The 18,506-nt window shown below is 45.4% G+C and overlaps 1 protein-coding gene across 4 annotated transcripts in view; it reads left to right on the plus strand.

The window, feature by feature from the left end:
* Positions 1-18,222, plus strand: part of Nuggc (nuclear GTPase, germinal center associated) — a 46,842-nt gene extending 28,620 nt beyond the window's left edge. For 2 of the 4 annotated variants that reach the window (XM_031361372.1, XM_031361373.1), the window contains 7 exons: positions 4,508-4,672; positions 8,422-8,579; positions 9,801-9,939; positions 11,021-11,129; positions 11,651-11,787; positions 14,652-14,742; positions 17,873-18,124. In XM_031361372.1, the coding sequence (XP_031217232.1) occupies positions 4,508-4,672; positions 8,422-8,579; positions 9,801-9,939; positions 11,021-11,129; positions 11,651-11,787; positions 14,652-14,742; positions 17,873-18,018 (945 nt within the window). In that variant the 3' untranslated portion in view covers positions 18,019-18,124. Of the gene's footprint in view, positions 1-4,507; positions 4,673-8,421; positions 8,580-9,800; positions 9,940-11,020; positions 11,130-11,650; positions 11,788-14,651; positions 14,743-17,872 lie in introns of all 4 variants that reach the window. The other 2 variants (XM_031361375.1, XM_031361374.1) reach the window with 2 other exon arrangements.
* The last annotated feature ends 284 nt before the right edge of the window (positions 18,223-18,506 follow it).

The raw sequence follows: 18,506 nt of genomic DNA on the forward strand, positions 1-18,506 counted from the left end.
CTGGGTCGTCTTACATTGTGCCTGCGCAATGTAAGTTAGGAAGGCCCTCTGCCTGCGCAGGTGTAAGTTAGGAAGGCCCCTGGGTTGTCTCACACTGTGCCTGCGCAGGTGTAAGCTAGGAAGGCCCCTGGGTTGTTTCACACTGTGCCTACTGGTAAGGAAGGCCCCTGGGTTGTCTCACACTGTGCCTGCGCAGGTGTAAGCTAGGAAGGCCCCTGGGTTGTCTTATATTCTTTTGGGGCAGATGTTATAGTTAGCTCAGTTTTGACACACCTGGGAAGAGAAAACCTCAACTGTGGAAGTGCCTCATCATATTACACGGTTGGCATGTCTAGTGGGGGCATCTTCTTGATGTAGGGAAGTAGCAGCCTACTATGGGTATTTCCGTCCTTGGGCAGGTGAGCCTAGGCTGTACAAGAAAGGTAACAGTGTAAGCCAGATGGAGCAAGCAGAAGGCTACGTTCCTCCAAGGTCTCTGCTGCAGTTCCTGCCTTGAATTCCTGCCTTGGTTTCCCTTCGTGATGGACTGTAACTTTTCACATAAACCTTTTCCTTCACTAATTAGTCACTATGTTTATCACAGGAGACAATGAAAAACCGGAATAGTAGGTCATCCCCCTTTGTCACACCAGGAAATTAACTTAGGATACTTTTTTCTTCTTCTGTCAAAGGAAGATATAAAGACTTTAAAGTCTAGGAGGAGAAAATGACAACAAAAGGATGAAAACCATAACATTTGGGTAAAAGAGAAAGGAAGACTACTTTACCTGGATAGATGTATTAAAAGGAAAACGTGGCGCTACTTGGATAGTTGGCATTTCTCCTGAGACTTGAACAAAATGGGATGTGTTTAAATAATGACTGGGTGGCTTGGCTTATAGACAATCTCCAGACAAGCCTTTATTGTTTCAGAGTTGATACTTACAGTCTAAAAGATGCCTTCATCTGCCCATGGATTTCCTTTGTGTCCTAATATATTGTGAAGTCCATGTTTCAATGCAAGGAAAGGAGGGGGGCTTCAGAAGTTAGAGAGATTGTGAGGACACGCAGGCAGATAACAACTACGGATCCACTCCAAATGAAGGCCACTAGGCAGGTACCCTGTCACACACATGCACATAAGGAACACATAAAGGTGGGCACAGGCACATGTGTAGACTGGCTCACAGACCACAGGCTGACAAAGGCAAAGATTTGGGCTTCTGATCTCAAGGTCATATTCATATAGAGTCACACAGAAGAGAAATTCTGCCACAAATAATTATTTAACCTATTATGTATGTTTTAGGGTCTCCAGACATCCAGTTATCAGCCATTTTGTGCCGACTCTTTGCCCCCTGGATGTCCATGTCCATACAGGATATCCATGTTAGTGCCATGTTGTGCAAACCTTAACTGGCTTAACTGGTTTCTTTCCCCAGGTTGCTCTCAGAATCTGTCTGTATTAATTACTTTCCTTGTTGCTGTTACAAAACACCCAGCAGTGGAAACAACAACAAACCAAAAACCTTAAGGCAGGAAGGTTTATTCTGGCTCACAGTTCGGGGCATACAGTCTCCCATGGTGGTGGTCTACTTGCAGCTCAGCTTGCTCACATTTTGGGGGCCAAATAGGTAACAGGGAACTTTGAGTAGATGGGAGGCTGTCCTATAACTATTAAGGTCCACCTCTGATGACCTAGAGTCCTGAGTGTATCACCTAGGCCCCATGTCCAAAGGGTTCCACAGCTTCCCCAGACAGCACCACCAGGTGGGGATGAGTGGTTCACACACACGGGCCTATGGGGGAACATTTTACATTTGAACATAACAGGAAGTGTAGTAACACCGTGAAAGGGAAGGGAGAGGAGGCATTTGGGCAAATTTTTAAACATTTGTCTTCTCAGTCTGGAATGCCAATCTAAAATTATGTTTTGCCACAGAAATGGACATGTTTCTCTTTAATAAGATGACTCTCCTTGCTGGGTGGTGGTGGCGCACGCCTTTAATCCCAGCACTTGGGAGGCAGAGGCAGGCAGATTTCTGAGTTCGAGGCCAGCCTGGTCTACAGAGTGAGTTCCAGGACAGCCAAGGCTACACAGAGAAACCCTGTATCGAACCCCCCCCCCAAAAAAAAGACTCTCCTCACCCCAACAGTGGAGAGATAACTGCCAAAATGGAGACTTGGAGACATAGGGAAAAAAATAAGTCCCTACAGCCAATCGCTAACTGCACTGTTTCTTTCAAAGAGAATGAGTATTCAGACATAAGCAAGACCATATATGAAAACAGAACCCAGACTCACACCCTACTGTAAGGTGTCAACAAAGCAGCCCCCGACCACCATACCAGCCCAGGAAGCCAGTCTTCTGTCTCCAAGTCTTGCACAGGAAGTCAGACTGCTATGCCTAGTAACAATCCAGGAAAGTTGGACTTCTGTAGCAGTTCCGAGTGGTCAGGGTTTGATGACTAACTTCCCTAACCTTTACTAGCCAGAGAAAGCCAATTATGAATCTCTAACTAAGCACATAGGGAGAGGGGTTCAATCAATAGTGGTTCTCAGTAGACGGCACTTGCTTTTCTCACTCAGTTGACCACACTTGGGTTTGTCCATCAGATCTCCAGGGTCGAATCGTCTGACTTCTTATTGTACTGGGAAAGGGAGGGGCTAAGTAGGCTTTTGGAAAAGGTTTTGGAGCTGCTCTGGGCTTGGGAAAAAGTAAGGCAGGGATGAGCCTGACAGGTAACAAGATGGCAGAGACAGGAAAGCCAACATCAATGTGTAAATAAACAGGGCAGCAAGTTGGCCAATGACTGATTTGAAAAACCCTATAAAAGGGTGTTGAACATGGCTGTGTTTGTTTGTTTGTTTTGTCACGTTTCTTAGACTTTGGTTTAGCTGCATGAGACAAAACACAGCAAAACTCCTGGCATCTGAGATTGTTTTTCTTTTTCTTTTCTGATTTGACTGGTGTCCTCTGAAATGGATGGGGAAGGGTTTGACCTTCCAATTTCCTAAAAAAGTTCTGTGGGGTGAAATCTGTCTTTTTGCCCAACACAAGATTGCTTTTGGACGTGCTCATGGAAAATGAATCAAACGTGATGCTGTGGGTGGGTGGTTTGTCTTACAAACACAAGGACAAGGTATTTTGGGAAACGTCCCGTCCCTGTTTGCTGTTCTTTGCCCACTCTGAGGTGCAGCCCCTTGGCTCATCCTTACCTCCAAACCTAAGCCACGCAAGACCCAGGAGCAGAGGCTGAGGAGCCTGTCCCTGGGAGGGAGCTCTGAAGGAATCACAGCAGCTCTCCTCAGAATTCCTTGGCCTCCGATATTGGCCTTAGTTCTTTGATGGAAAGCTGGAAGACAAGAGTTCTGTCCAGGCCTTTGGATTCCTGAGTAAGAAAGAAAGGAACAAACCTTCATTCTTTTCAAGATTGTGTTTCTAACCAAAAGTTTGGATTTTGTGGGGGTGGTTGGTGATTTTAAGTGAAATAACTAATTTCAGGATCAATAGGAAGTTGGTCATGACATTTCAATGTTGAATGAGCCCTGGACTCCCATGCAAAGTCCCAGCTTCCCTCTTACTGTTCTTTACATTTAATACATGACAATGGGGATTTGTTCTCAGAAAATGCATCCTTACCAACCTTGTTGTTGTGTGAACCTTGCAGTGTGTCTCCTCGTGAACACACATGGACAGCTCCCCAACACCTAGGCCCTGTCATTATCCTGCTGTTTGGAGGTCCATGGCACCACCTATGCAGTCCATTACTGTGTAAAACATCACCATGCAGTGCATGTGATGAAATCTTCCTCTTCACTCTGCAGCATTCTTCTGAGAAAATGGGATCATGGCCTTCCTTGTGTGATCTTACAGCTCTGCTGTTCAAAGCTGGTTGAAGGTCCGAGGATCAGTTCACTTGGAGGCTAAGTAGGAATGCAGAATCTTAGCCCTTCAGATTTTAAGATTGAAGGCACAATGAAGTTTGAGAAACACTATCCTCAAAAACTGCTTTGTGTGACGTCAAAGACCATTAAATGTTTGCCAGTTTGATGGCATTGAGAAAATGTGTTTTCTTTTAAGACACTGTTATGTTTAACTATATATGCTATTTCATTATGATTTTTCACACATGTATTGTGGCTGTATTTGCCTCCATGCCCTGTCTTGTCTCTACCCTACTCCTGTGCCCTAGAAACTTTGCTCTCGTAATAACTGAATTATTATTTGGCAAAAGATGAGAAAGATTTCTGCTGTATGAAGAGAAACCAGAGAATAGACAATTATTCAGACTCACTTCCTCAAATAGCCTGCTGGATTTTATACCCCAGATAAGTTGCAACTGGCATTTTTTTGTTCTGTTTCCTATACTAAGACACCCAAGGAGGTCTGTGTACTGAGGGTGCCTTCTGGGGACAGTAAGGATTAATCTACTCTGGGTGAATTGCAGGCTGAAGCTGGTGCTGGTAAAGGGTTTCCATGGGAGCAGAGTTTTGAAAGCTGAAGCTCCTGTGACTTTGTCCCTAGACTGAACAGCTGAACACAGGTGGCCTGCGGCAATTTGTGGAGGAGAAGATGGAGCTGTTGGAGAAGGCCATTGAGCAGTGCTTTGCTCGAATGAAACAGCCCCTGCAGACAGGGGTCCTTGTGGCCAGGACATCCTACCGCCGCATCCTTGGGGCATGCCTGGTGGTGAGTAGCTTTTTCCAGGGAATGCCTATGCTCTGCAGCATGACCTCCAAATGTCTCTCACACTACTATCTATCTCTTCACTTTTTAGGAAGAGCTTGAAGAAAGCTAGGCACAGTTGCTTACATCTGTAATCTTACCACTCTGGGGAATGGCTGTGAGTTTCAGGCTAGCCTGGGCTGTGTAGAAAATTCCCAACTAATCTGGGGGACTACAGAATGAACCTCTGTCTCTAAAACCCCAAATCAAAACCAATCAGTCGACCAAACAATCAAGCAAACAAAAGATAGTAGGGAAGAGTGAAAGTTCTGTGTAGGAAATCCTCTGTGTGAGGAGTGTTTGCCTGTGGCTTTGGGGGCCAGTGAGGTCTGCAGTTCAGCAGAGACAGGCTGGGCTTCGGGGTTTTAGTCTCATAGTTTGAGAGTCAGTTCCACTGCACACCCTGAGCAGGGCACAAACCATCCAGTACTTCAAGCCTGTTTAGAGATTTCTTGATCGTCTCTTCTATAGAACTGGGGATGCTACCTGTCTGGCCTAAACATCTCCTGGCATTGATGTCATCATCAGTTATGTTAGAAAGAGGGAGCAGCCCCTTGCAGGCCCCTTGCTTGGCATGAATAGTTGTACAGATCTACCTGTTGTATGGGGGTTTCTCAAAGATGGAGCTGTAAGTACAGGTGGGATTCTGTAAGATTCACATCACTCAGGCATAACAGGATGTCACAGGCATGGTGGGGGGTTGGGGGGGAGGACTTGTTCAACAGGCACAGGTCAGGAAGCTGGAAGTTTGGGGTCAGATGTTGGTGGTGTTTGCTGAGGCCTCTTTCCTTGTCCTAGAGACAGTGGCTGCTCACAGTGCCCTCATATCATATGTTTTCCTCTCTCTCTCTCTCTCTCTCTCTCTCTCTCTCTCTCTTCTTCTTCTTCTTCTTCTTCTTCTTCTTCTTCTTCCTCTCTCTCTTTTCTCTCTCTCCTCTCTCTCCTCTCTCTATCCCTTCTCTCTCTCTTCCTTCTCTCTCTCCCTCCTCTCTCTCTTTTCTTCCCCCCCCTCTCTCTCTCTGTGTGTGTGTGTGTGTGTGTGTGTGTGTGATTTTACTTCTTTTTTACTTCTTTAGTGTCTTTCTCATAAGGACATCCATCCTATTGAATTTGGGCTCCACTTTTGTGACCTCACTTAGCCTTAATGGCTTTGTTAAATAACTCATCTCTAAATACAGTGACATTGGTTGTTAGGACTCTAACCCTAGGCTTTGGAAGGGCCTCAATATAACTAATGATTCAGCCCATTAGCTTAAGGAGTGGCGGTGACCTATGCAGATGGCAGGGTGAGATGGAAGGCTCAGGTAATATATTGTATTTTGTTTGTTTGTTTGTTTGTTTGTTTTCTGAGACAGAGTTTCTCTGTGTAGCCCTGGCTGTCCTGGAACTCACTCTGTAGACCAGACTGGCCTTGAACTCAGAAATCCTACTGCCTCTGCCTCCCAAGTGCTGGGATTAAAGGCATACACCACCACCACCTGGATTATTGTATCTGTTTTAAAAATGACTTTTAATGTTGGGACATTAACAATAAAACATATGTGGCAGGGCTGTGAGCTGCCTATGTGAGGAGGCCTCAGCAAACACTGCCAACATGTGACCCTGAACTTCCATCGCCCAGCTGTGGTGAAAAGCCAGCATACTGTGCTGGCTAGGACCCTTGGAAACATATCCTCCCACCTCATTCAGAGAACTCTAATGTCAATCAAACCTGACTATCCCCAGGAAAAGCCCTGGCTGGACCAGAGTGGTGTCCCAGCCATCCTCAAAAGAGAGATGAGAGGTGCTTATTCTTGTTTTAAGTCCTCTGTCTCACTACATTCAGGCACTCTGTTTCCCAGTGAAGGTTTCTACTTCTTCATAGAATAAGCCAGATCATAAAAGGTGAGTGACCAAGTAGTGCTAGCAGATAAAGTCATGCCAGAGAGACACCTCCATGAGAGATATTGCTTGTGAAAGAGGAGGTTTCCAGCCATCTGTAGACCTCAGCAACAGTCCACCCCACCATGGGCCCCCTCCATCAGCCCTTCAGTGACTTATTTCTCTGTGAGGTGCACCTAGCTGATGAACAATGTTCCTTTGTGGTCAGAAATTAGAGCAGACACACACCATCACTATCTCTTATTTAATACAGTGAAGTAACCTAAAGGTCTAAAACTAAGAGAGTTACTAAAGTGAGTTATTCTGAAACTGTATGTATTACTGCATGCGTTATTTTTCCTGTGGCTGTGAAGCAAGTTAACAGAGGAGAAGGCTTGTCTTGGCTCACAGTTTAGAAGGCACAGTCCATCATGGGAAGGAAGGTGTGGAGCTAGCACATCTTTTTTGATGATGGTGGTGGGAACTTGCAGCATGACCTTTCCACACCTTGATAGATCAGGAACCAGAAGCAGATATCCCTTTGGAGTGATCCACTTTTGTTAGCTCGGCTACATGTCCAAGAGACTATACAACCTCCACAGACAGCACTGCCTGCTGGAGGCCAGGTGTTCAAACAAGTGAGTCTGTAGCACATGCCAAGAATGGCCCATAGTGACTAAGATACTTTTGGAATGTATTTGATTATACTATATAATGCCATGAATTATATCATACTGTGTAGCTAGTCTCTTAAAACAAATCATTGCATAAAGCTCGTGCTGTCCTCTACTGAACTTTTAACAAACACACTTTTATTGTCTGTTATTGATCACTATCTAGATACAGTTGGTGAATATTTCTTATAGCTCTAACCATATATTAAATATTTCTTCCTCTGATGTCTGGACTTTTATTAACCTGGGTAAAATACCAAAGAGATACAAGTTCAATTGTATTTCATTAAATATTCAACAGAATTTGTACTCTTCCTTGGGGATTTCAAGACATATACTTACTGTTAGTCGGCAGTTCATTTTCTTTTTGATTTGTGCCATAATCACTCATTGAACAACTAGCTGTCAATCACTATTTGAATCACTATAAGATGCAGACATAAATATGGGTGAGATGCTGGGACTGAGCTCAACAAGCAAATTGGAGGCTAACATTAGAGACTGGCATTAGAGACTGGCATTAGAGACTGGCAAGGAAGAGACTGCAAATCGAAGTTTGTCTGGAAAGGTGAATTAGTGTATTTGTGACAAAATACCTGGTAATAAAACAATGTAAGGAAGGAAGGGCTTCATTCAGCTCACAGTTTGAGGGTACAACCCATCATGGTAGGGAAGGCGTGGCTGCAGGAGTGTGAGGCAGCAGGCCACATTGAATCTGCATCCAAACAGAGAGAGATGGGTGCTGGCACCTTTCTTGCCTTCTCCTTTGTGTTCATTCTGGGTCCACAGTTGATAGAATAATTGTCAACCACATTTAGCGCTGATCTTCCCACCACAGTAGTAACTCAATCTAGAGGTATAATAAGCATGCCCAGAGTTTTGTATCCTTAGCGATTCTAGATTCTATCAAATCTACGATCAGTATTAATCATCACAGAGTTTGTGATTGACATGAGCCTGAGACACTTTGGAAGCACAAGGAGGAGCATCCAGCTCCCCCCAGAGATGTGACTGTGATTGGTCAATGGCTTAAAGACATGTTTAAAGACCAAGTTGTCTCTATTTCCACCCCATAATTCTTAGCAATGAATAACCTTTGACCCATGACAACGAGAATTCAACCCTATGACTTTCTAGTTAATTCCCACTGACTTGCTAATTCACTGTTTAATTGTCTAGAGGAGCAGAGGAAACCAAGGTTTTCACCAGACCCTGAAAGCCGTTTGCCTGAAAAATGGAGTGTATGCCTCCAGGACTCTGGCCAGAATCGACCTGAATGAAGCCCTGTCTCAGCCTGTCTATGACCAGATTGACCCTGTATTTGGAGGCATTTTTAGGTAAAGAATCTTCCACCTTGCTCTCTCATTAATATACATAGGGACATCAAGCCATAGTCTCAGATTTAGGAATTTATTTTTTTGGCTTTGGAAGTGTAAAGAGTAGCTGGTTATTTGAGACAGAAAGCTTAGCTTCTGGCAAAACACAAAAGCCATCTTGGTTTAGTTTACTTAAAAATTTCCCATGGTGACCCAGCATACAGATGGAGAGGTTTCTTCCAGACTAATATTATGATTGCCATTATTTTTCAAATATCTCCTACATGCAGCAGGGGATTCATTTTCTTAGGGATCTGAGCCCCGAGACAAGGTATTTTGATTGGAGAGTGTGGAATAAAACAAGCGCAAGGCTTTCAGAACTTTCCCTGGGTGTGAAAAGAAAAAGCGGCCCCAGGAGGATGCTGTCTGCTTCTGGTGTGTGCATGCTCGTGAACGAGTCATGGGCAGGGTCCCTTCCCCATGCCCATTCATTCCCTGACCTTTAACTCTTTTCTCCATCAACAGAAAGATGTTCTTCAGATCCGCAGGACAGCAGCCTGTCCCCAAGTATCCTGTCTCGGTCCCTACCAGTCTTTAATGGCTCAGTCATGCCATAGCATCTCCTACCCCACCCCATCACAGAGACTTAGTAGAGCAGTCAGTATAACCTACCTCTGCTGTGCTAACAGGCTTGTGTTTGCATTGCTAAATGCTTCCTAAGCTTTTACAGAATAGCTTTGGTCCTTTATACACCCACAATCAGACCATGAAGAACTGTGAAAGACTTTTCTAGGGTCACCAGATCATTCAACGCTCAGGCTCTCTTCTCTGTTGCCCGTTGCTTCTCCCTTCTCAGATATTCTGAGGGCAATAACATCTTCTTTTCACTCCCTTACAACTCTCCCACCTGGAGGGCTCAAAACCCTCCCCACCTGACACACACACTGGCAGCTGACAGTGAGTTTTGAGGTGAGCCTGGCCTCTGCCTCTTACTAGTTGTGTGATCTCTTGCATTCCAACCATTCCCTCCGCACCCCAATTTTCTCATCTGTGACTTAGATACCATCACGCCGACCACATAGGCCTCAAGGCCAAAAGGCCTTGGCACACTATGGGATCCGATGACTGCTACCTTGCATCGACTCTTCTCTTTAAAGCGATAGAGGATATTGTTTCATGCTCACCTTGTTTGCACAGTCACCACTGTGGTCACTTAACCTGCTATATTGCTTTCTTCTATAGGGATGGGAAGCCCGCTGCCCCTGCTCTGATGCAGCACATAGATGCTTTCAAGCATTCCCTGGAGGAGAGAATGGCAGAAATTGGGGATAGAGGTGGCTGGAAACAAGATGGATACAAGAGAAGCTTCCTGATCCAGGAAGTAAGTTCCTCAGAAGGGATGGAGAAGATGAGCCACAGCTAGATAGGGATGGGGAAGAGGTCCTAAAGCCACCACGGAGGCAGAGGACATTGAAGAGAGCTTTGTTCCATGAAGAAGCAATGAACAGGAGCACCCGAGGCACTGAAGTGGACTCAGACCCCAGAATATTCACAGAATACTTAAATGTATAAAAATGTACATGCCATTATAAGATGGTCATTTGCCTCTCCATCATTTCTGCCAATTTTATGAAGGAGCCAAAGAAGTGAAGCTTAAAAAGATCATCCTTTATTATTACTATCATCATCATCATTTTCATCATTATCATTGCTATTACTATTATCATCATTATTATTTTAGGTCATTTGCTAGTGTTGAAACTCTAGGCTCTTGTCTGTGACTCACTTTCTTCCAGGCCTAACTGGAATCACATGACTATGCTAGGAATTACACTGGTGTCCCTGGTCTCTCAAAGAGGCTTCCTAGGTCTATGCTCTCCTTAGGATGCACTTACTGGGAGGGGTGGTTTGTAGGGTCTAGGTATGTGGGGCTCCTTTAGGGAATAATGATCCTTTGGTCAGAATCCTTGCCCACGGGGAGCTGGCAGCTGGACTGTGTCGCGTGGGCCGCTGTGTGAGTTACTCTCCCCCATCAAATCCTGACAAAGGCAAATTAAGGATGGAAGGGCTTATCTTGGCTCACAGTTTGAGGGTACAGTCATCACTGGGGGGAGGCCGTGGAGGCGGCCACTCACATTATACCCACATTGAGGAAGCAGTGAGTGCTGAATATGGCTGCTAACCTCACTTTCTTTTTTTTGGTATAGTCTGGGACTCCACTCAGCGGAGTGGCAGTGCCCACATTTGGTAGATCAGACTAGCTGATCTATATGATCCGTCACAGACATGTGCAGAGGCTTGTTTCCTTGGTTACTCTAGATCTGGTCAAGTCAACAATATTTGTCATCACAACAGCCAAGCCTAATGTGAGGCAGGGGGGTGGGGTGGTGTGCAGACAGGCACACCTGAGTGCTTCTGTCGAAGGATCCATCCCAAATCCCTGTGTTAACATGCTTTCTCAGATAAGTGCCATCCTGGGAGGCCTGGAGAGCCACATCTTCCGAAGGAAGAGGAAGATCTATGAGTCTATCACCAGCTCCATCCAAAATGACCTGAAGCCCTGCTATGAAGGTGACTCCCAGGGAGGCACCTCCTCTTCCTGAGTTTCTGGAACCCTCCCATTTTCTATTAGCTTCCTGCTCTGCTGGCTTCTTTATAAGAATCCACCTCTCCAATCAACTTCTGGTGACATTCTCAACCCACATGTTGAAACAATTGCAGGGCACACGGAAAGGAATGGAGGGACCTTGTTGTCTACATGTTGCCTGAGCCCCTGGGCTGTAGCTTAGGATGAAGTTTCTACTGCACCTTCTTTAAATGCTCAGGGATCGACCCTCAGGACCCTTCTTGAGTTAGGGGGTGATTTTTGTAACCTGCTTGATTCAGTCAGTCCTTAGGTTTTTCTGAATGATAGTTAACCTAAATCTTGGGTTTCATTATTTTACATGATAGGAGTATATGTATGTACATAGGGTTTTCTGCTTGCTTGCTTGCTTGCCTAGTTTTTCTTCGATGCCATAGGTTTCTCACCTATGAGTCCTGACTGTCATGTGATTGTGACTACTTTCCTTTTTTTTTTTTGTCCTGATCAGAGGCAGCTCAGATCACTGGCAAGAAAGCATGCGAGAGAATGAAGGATGTCATCAGGAGAGGGGTGGAGCGGCAGGTGGCTGAAGGCATGTTTGAGAGGGCTCAGGAGAGGATGTGGCACCAGTTTCGACAGCTGAAGGTAGTCTACATCGGGGGAGGTCCAACCCTGGGGAAGGGAAGTGGGGAGCACAAGACAGATGGTAGACAACTGGGCCAAGTAGCGCTGGATGCCTTCTGTATTGGGCTTAGCATATGGCCACATTGCTCAACATCCCTTCTTCCCTGTCACCAAGCACTGGTGTTGGCAATGTCACAGGACTGTGACTTTAGAAACACATCACCTTCTGCTCTTTCCTGTGGCATTCCTCTCTGCAAAGCCATCCATAGAGCAGGGGCTGTAAGAGTTAGGTGGGTGCTCCCGTCTTTGCGTGCATTTACTCACGAACCCCCGGCAAATCCGTGAGGTGGGTGCCATTGTATCCTTTCTATGTGTAAACAGACCCAGGCAGAAGAGATGAGTCAAGAGGTCGCACAGCTGCTGAGAGGCAGAGTGAGACAGAGTTGTGGTGCCAGTATTTCCAACAGGAACATAATTTGAAGCTGTATTGTTCTTTTTTTTTTTTAGTAAGGAAGATGGCTTAGCTCCATACAATTTTGATAAGCAAATATGACCATAGGTCAGTGGGTAGTAGGACCTGGCACAAATTCAAGTTTGAATCTACTTGTTTCTGCAGCGGTTCCTAAAAGTCCTCTTGGACCTAAGTGCATTTGGGCAATTTCATCTTGGTTTTAGGTATCTTAGCTTGCTACCTTCTCCCTCCCAAGTGATAGAAAACCTTCATCTTAGTCTAATAAGCCCCTCCCTGGCCATATGAGGCTCCCAAGGCTTCTGTCACTGTTCAGGCTTGGCTGGTCTCTGTCTGCCCATCAGAAGAACTAACTCTTCACTGACCTCCCTGAGTGAGACATTGGATCCTGTTTCTTCCTGACTCCACCCACGTCAGGTTTAGAACCCCCAGTCTCTGTTGTACAAAGCATGGAGCTTCCTTCCCATGGACTCGGTGAGAGCTGTCTTGCTTATTAGCAGCTGTTTGAGTCCAGTCAATTAACATGGGAACATAGTCTAGAACTACATGTGGGAAACTTACCAAGCTCCACAGAACCAATCTCCACTGAGTACATAGGAATTGGATCACAAGGTGCTCAATGAAACAGGGCCACCGAAAGGGACTAGTAGTAGTACACTAGCCATGTGCACATGTGAATGAAAAAAAAGAAAGAGAAAGGAAAGGACATGACTGCTCATAAGTGTGGTTTAGGAAGAAGTATATTACAGATATGTGGGAGAGCATAGCCAGAGGCAAGGACATCGGGAGAATCCAGAGAGGACATGACCTTGAGCCATGTGAGCAAAGGGGGCGTGGGGAGAGGGGAAAGGGGAGAACCTGGTACAACAACAAGGCAGCCCAAAGGAGAGCAGACAAAATGATCAGGTAAAGAAAATAATTGGATTATATAGGGAGGGGCAGCTTGGGAAAGGGCAACTTGGCCCCTGGGCTGAAGACTTTAGGGTAGGGGGAGAAGTATGCCAGCCAGGAGGGCGCTTGGAGCATTGCCGATAGATACTGACTCAGGACTCACGCAGCAGAGGACTGAGGGATTCAGGGAGAATCTGGCATCCAGGTCCACTTTGGTTTGTTAAGTAGACACTTCAGCCATTTGCCTGGGGTTTGAAACCCAACAGCCTCTAGCTTAAATCACAGAAATGTAGAACAATAATAATGAGTAAGATCATCATGTGTTTCCATCTCCCAATCTTTTTCAAAATCAAGAATATTAGTCAACATTTAATTACTTAAATATTTTTATTCTACATAATGAATGGAATTTTGTTTTATACACATTCAACATGAGAAGAGTTCCTATTTTTAAAAACTGACCTCTGGGCTGACGAGATGGCTTAGCAAGTAGAGTCGCTTGCTGCCAAGTCTAGTGACCTGAGTTCAATCCCAAGGACCTACATAGTGAGAGGGAGAACTGACTTCTTCAAGTTGTCTTCTGATTACATCTGTGTGCCATGGCAATGTACCACCTACCTCTATAAACTAGCTAGCTAAGTAAGTAACTAACTAAAAATAAAAGTAAGTGGATTCCTTTACAATGTTCTTACAAGCTGAAGAGCAAAATCCTATTCTACTGGCTGAATTGATGAATCTCTGATAAACTGATCAGTTGAAAGGCTTGCAGCTTTGTCTCCAGTCCATAGTGAGGTAACTGCATGTGGTTTGAGGAGCTACAGCTCTCCCACTCTCTGATCTTACAGACGAGGATGCCGAGGCCAATTGAGCTTAATTTACTGCTCAAGGTAGGGGTCCTTGTTCCAGCATTGAAAAGGGGTCCTTGTTCCAGCATTGAAAAGGTCGGGAAGTGAGGAGATCTCTGCGCAGAACTAGACCACACTACTGTGGGAAAAGTGTTTCCATGTGGTGTTTGTCACAGAAGACAAGAAATAGAAGAGGGAAGAAACTTGTCCTAGGTGCTCAAATGATTGAGAGTAGCAAGAAGCCATTTCTCAGGCCTTAGGGAAGAAGAATCAGTCCTGTCAAACAAGGTATGCTGCTTGGAGAACTGCTAATAGACACCGACTCAGGGCTCATGCAGTAGAGGACTGTGGGTAATGATGCTGCACCTCTTCCTTAGCTCCAGATTCAGTTGACCAACCTTCAGAAGATAGCCTGCCATGCATCCTCACAGGCAGGGAAAGAGCTGCAGAGGCAGGTGGGAATGCTGTCCTGCTGTCCTGCTGTCCTGCTGTCCTACTGTCCTGCTGATAAACCCTCTGGGGTCATCAGCACACTCCCAAGGACTTTCTCTTTGGACCTGACTTTATTCTCGGGCAATTCTGGATCATCTCCAGCTGAGGGACTGAGTGAGGATCATTTTATATAACTCACTTTCCCTAAGGTTCTTCATCCTAACTGATCTGATGTTCTCGTCATGTAGCATGGAATCACCGAGAAGGTCAAGGGCAGCATCACTACCATGTTAACCCTTGCTGCACCTCAGGGAGATGGACTCTACAAGGAGCTTGCAGGTAAACAGTTTTACTAAACTGTTCAATGAAGGGAAACTCTGTAATAACCCCTGGTTGAATTTAAAGATATCAAAGTGGGGTTGGAGAAGTTCAACAGTTAAGAGCACTGCCTGCTTTCCCAGAGGACCTGGGTACAACTCCCAGCGCCTGCATGGTGGCTCATATCCACCAGTGTCTCTAGTCTCAGTGTCTCTATCTTTTTGACCCCCATAGTATGGAACACACACACACACACACACACACACACACACACACACACACACAGAGGCAAAACACATACATAAAAACACATAATAAAATTTAAAAACATAGACATCAAGGCAAGAATGTTTAGGACAAGTTATGCAGATGATGATTGTAACTGTTGCACTCCACCCAACAAAGACACGCACTTCAACTTGGTGGGTGCCATCTCGTGTAATTCTCCCAAGTCCTCTGAGATACTAGCTGGTGCTCCATCTTTTAGATGCAGAAAAAGAGACTCAGCCTAGGTTATGCTCACTCCCGGGTTTCCACAGCTGCCAACTGGCAACCGGTAACCTACCATCCCATCTCCACAACCCCCTTTTTCAAGCTACTATCTCTTTAGAAAGGATTCCATCTCCTGGTGATAGAGGGAAAAGATTCTCCTGATATACCAGGACCCTGGGGATGTGGCTTTACCCGAATTCCCTGCCCACAGCTAGATTGAGCTACCTTGTATAAACTGGAGACAGAGACAGTAGTGGGGTGGGGCGGTTGGATAATGGAGAAATTTCTAGCAAAAATTCACCTGTTCTCAGCCTCCTAGGAATCTAAGAACTTGCCCCTACGGTGTCTCATGTGTGCACAAAATGGCACAGACAAAGCTAGGAGAGCAGCACCATTCACAGTGTCACAGAGAGAGACATCACAAGGCTCTGTGAGCACAGCACAGGTTATGGTAGGCATGTGGTTAGTAGGTGATGGGCCACCCCAGCCCAGGACACAGCAGGGTGGTGAAGTCTCCAGCTTGTGTTGGAAAGAGGAAGAAAGCAGTGTGGGAGAGCATGTGCGGCTTACAGCCATGTGTGAAAGAAGTCTCCTTGGGGACTTGATTTATATGGTCACTGTTTCTGTGGCCTTTACGGAGATCATGCCTGCTGAAGGTCTTCCAACCCTGCAGGCCATGCAGACAGGGCATTGCCCCAAGTTTGATCTAAGTCCTATCTGTCTCTCTCTGTCCTTTTCCCTGCCAGCCCTTGCAAGTGCATATCAGGAAGGAAGACTGTGGCAGATGCTAAGGTTATGGAAGGGCCAAATGGCAAGCTGTGCATTTGGGTATTGCCTGGTTTGTCAGAGTTAAACCTCCCAGACTGGAAAGCATGACTTTTTTTTTTTTTCACTTAGCAATAGATTAAAGTCACCTTCAAGGGGCACCCAGAAGAGAGATAGGTAATAGCAAGTCAGTGAGTAGAATCCGTGGTTGGGGAGGGGCCTGAGGAAAGTTTCATCTGAGGAATGACACTTAAGTGACACTTGAGGGAGAGGGTCCACTCTAGCAGCAGGTGGTTATTGTCACAAGTGAGAAGCTGAGGCATTCAGGGCTGGTTCAGGGGAAGCTGTGTCAGCCCGAGTTCTGAGGGCAGCTTTGTGTGGTGGGTGTGGGGGACTGAGGAGCAAAGAGGAGGAGGGCCTTGCAAACACCATCAAGGCACAAGCCTTGGGTTCTAACTCTTCTCCGGGTCATGGGTTCCATAGGAGGCCAGGCTCAGCAGGTTCATCCAGGCCACCATCTGGGACATGACAAGCTAAGGATGGCTAGAGCCAAACCCAATAATCCGAAGTGTCTACCCCGAGAACTAAGTTGGTCAGAGTTCTCCAAAAAAACAGAACTCAGAGTATCTACATGGATATGGAAAAAGTCTGTGTTTGAAGAATTGGTCCACTCTGTTGTGGAAGTCGTGTGTATTGAGCATTTAATGAAAGAGGATGACAGGCTGGCAACTCTGGGAAGAACTTCAGTTGGAGTCCAGAGTTGATCTCTGCAGAACCATGGACTGACGATGCATGTGACGGCCAGACAACCCGAGAATCTCTTTTTACTCAGAGGGAGGGCAGCTTTCAACTGATGGCATGCCACATTAAGGGGAGGAAGTGGCTTTACTCAAGGTTCACAGATGCAGTCAGACTAAGTCTGACATAAGGCTTGGACTAGCTGCCATAAAATTACATAGCTGAGTGTACATGCTGGCAATCCCTGCACTGGGGAGGCTGAGGCTGGAGGATTTCCTGGTCTGTCTCAAAACAAAAACTAACCAAACAAATCAAAACCAAACCAAACAAAACCAAACCAAATCAAAACTATAAAACTAACACCAAGTTAACAACCACACTGATGATTTAATCAGAGGATTTTCAGTTGGAAAATGAAAATCTGAGATACCAAAGGAGAGCAAAGCAAGTTTGTGGGGAATGGAGGTTGGCCTAGGACGGGGTCTGAGGGATGGAGAGCTGCCTGGGGGGTGATGTGAGTAGATCTTCCTGTTTCTTCTGCTTTGTGTCTCCTTTCACTAGACTCTGAAGAGGGCTAAGTGAAGACTGTGAAGGCCCCCAGGGTTTTTACTCTAAAGATTTATTTTTAATGTGTGTATGTGTGAGAGTGTGTGTGTGTGTGTGTGCATGTGCGTGCACACATGTGTGTGCATAAGTACAGGACCAGAGGGCATGCACACAAGTGTGTGCATAAGTACAGGTGTCCTGGAGGACCAGAGGGCATGCACACATGTGTGTGCATAAGTACAGGTGTCCTGGAGGACCAGGGGGATGGGATTCCCCTGGAGGTTCTGTTCTGTGCAGTATGGATGCTAATAGGGAACTTGTACCTTCTGTAAGAGCAATAAGCCCTTTTAACCACTAAGCCAGCTCTCCAGCCTCTTAGGAGAGGTAGGGGTAGGCTCCTTTTAAAAGTGACCTCCCCCCGACCCCAGCCATGCTGAGATAAACCGTCAGATAACTCCCTGACTTGACTGTGTTGTTTGCTAAACAAGGGGATAGGATTATCTGATTATTCTAGACCTTATATCTTATAAACGACAGGGTTGCAGAGGTTTTCATTGTGAGGGATTCTTGAGAAGGCATTGACTGCACATTTATGTCTGATTCTCTGTAGATGTCCAGAGTGAACAGAAGGAGATGGAAAAACTCCACAGAAGCCTGAGGGAGGTTGCTGAGAATGCACAACTGCGGAGGGGCATGCAAGATTTCCTCCTGCGAATGTCCCCCAGCAAAGCAGGCCCCCATGGAACAAAACTTTAGTGTGGGGAGGAGGGACTTACATCTAAAGAGATGAAAATAGGCCTGGAGCCAAATAACCAGAATTATTGCTATTTTTTTGAAACAGAATAAAAAATGTTTCTCATCATTTGGACTTTCTATATAACGCAAAACTGATACATCATTATTTCTGGTATCTTATTTTTATAGCCAAAAGCAAAAAATAAACAAAAACAAACAAACAAACAAAAAACCCCATGTTATCCTGAGTGAGTTCATACGCTCTAAGGACAGAAAACTTATATACATTACTGAAGACAAACATATACATACGCGTTCCAAAGCAGAAGTGCTTCAACTGTGTTACATTTTGCTACACAGAGTAATAAAAAGGGTCAGAGAGTTAACAAGTCATTCCATTCCATTAAGTAACTTCTTTTCAAACTTTTTTTTTAAAGATTGTAAGTTTATGTTAGTGAAAGGAACAACAATATGAATATAATTTGGGGTCAACCTCTTAAGTGTAGTTT

The sequence above is a fragment of the Mastomys coucha genome, unplaced genomic scaffold, assembly GCF_008632895.1.
Source record: "Mastomys coucha isolate ucsf_1 unplaced genomic scaffold, UCSF_Mcou_1 pScaffold9, whole genome shotgun sequence".
NCBI lineage: Eukaryota > Metazoa > Chordata > Mammalia > Rodentia > Muridae > Mastomys > Mastomys coucha.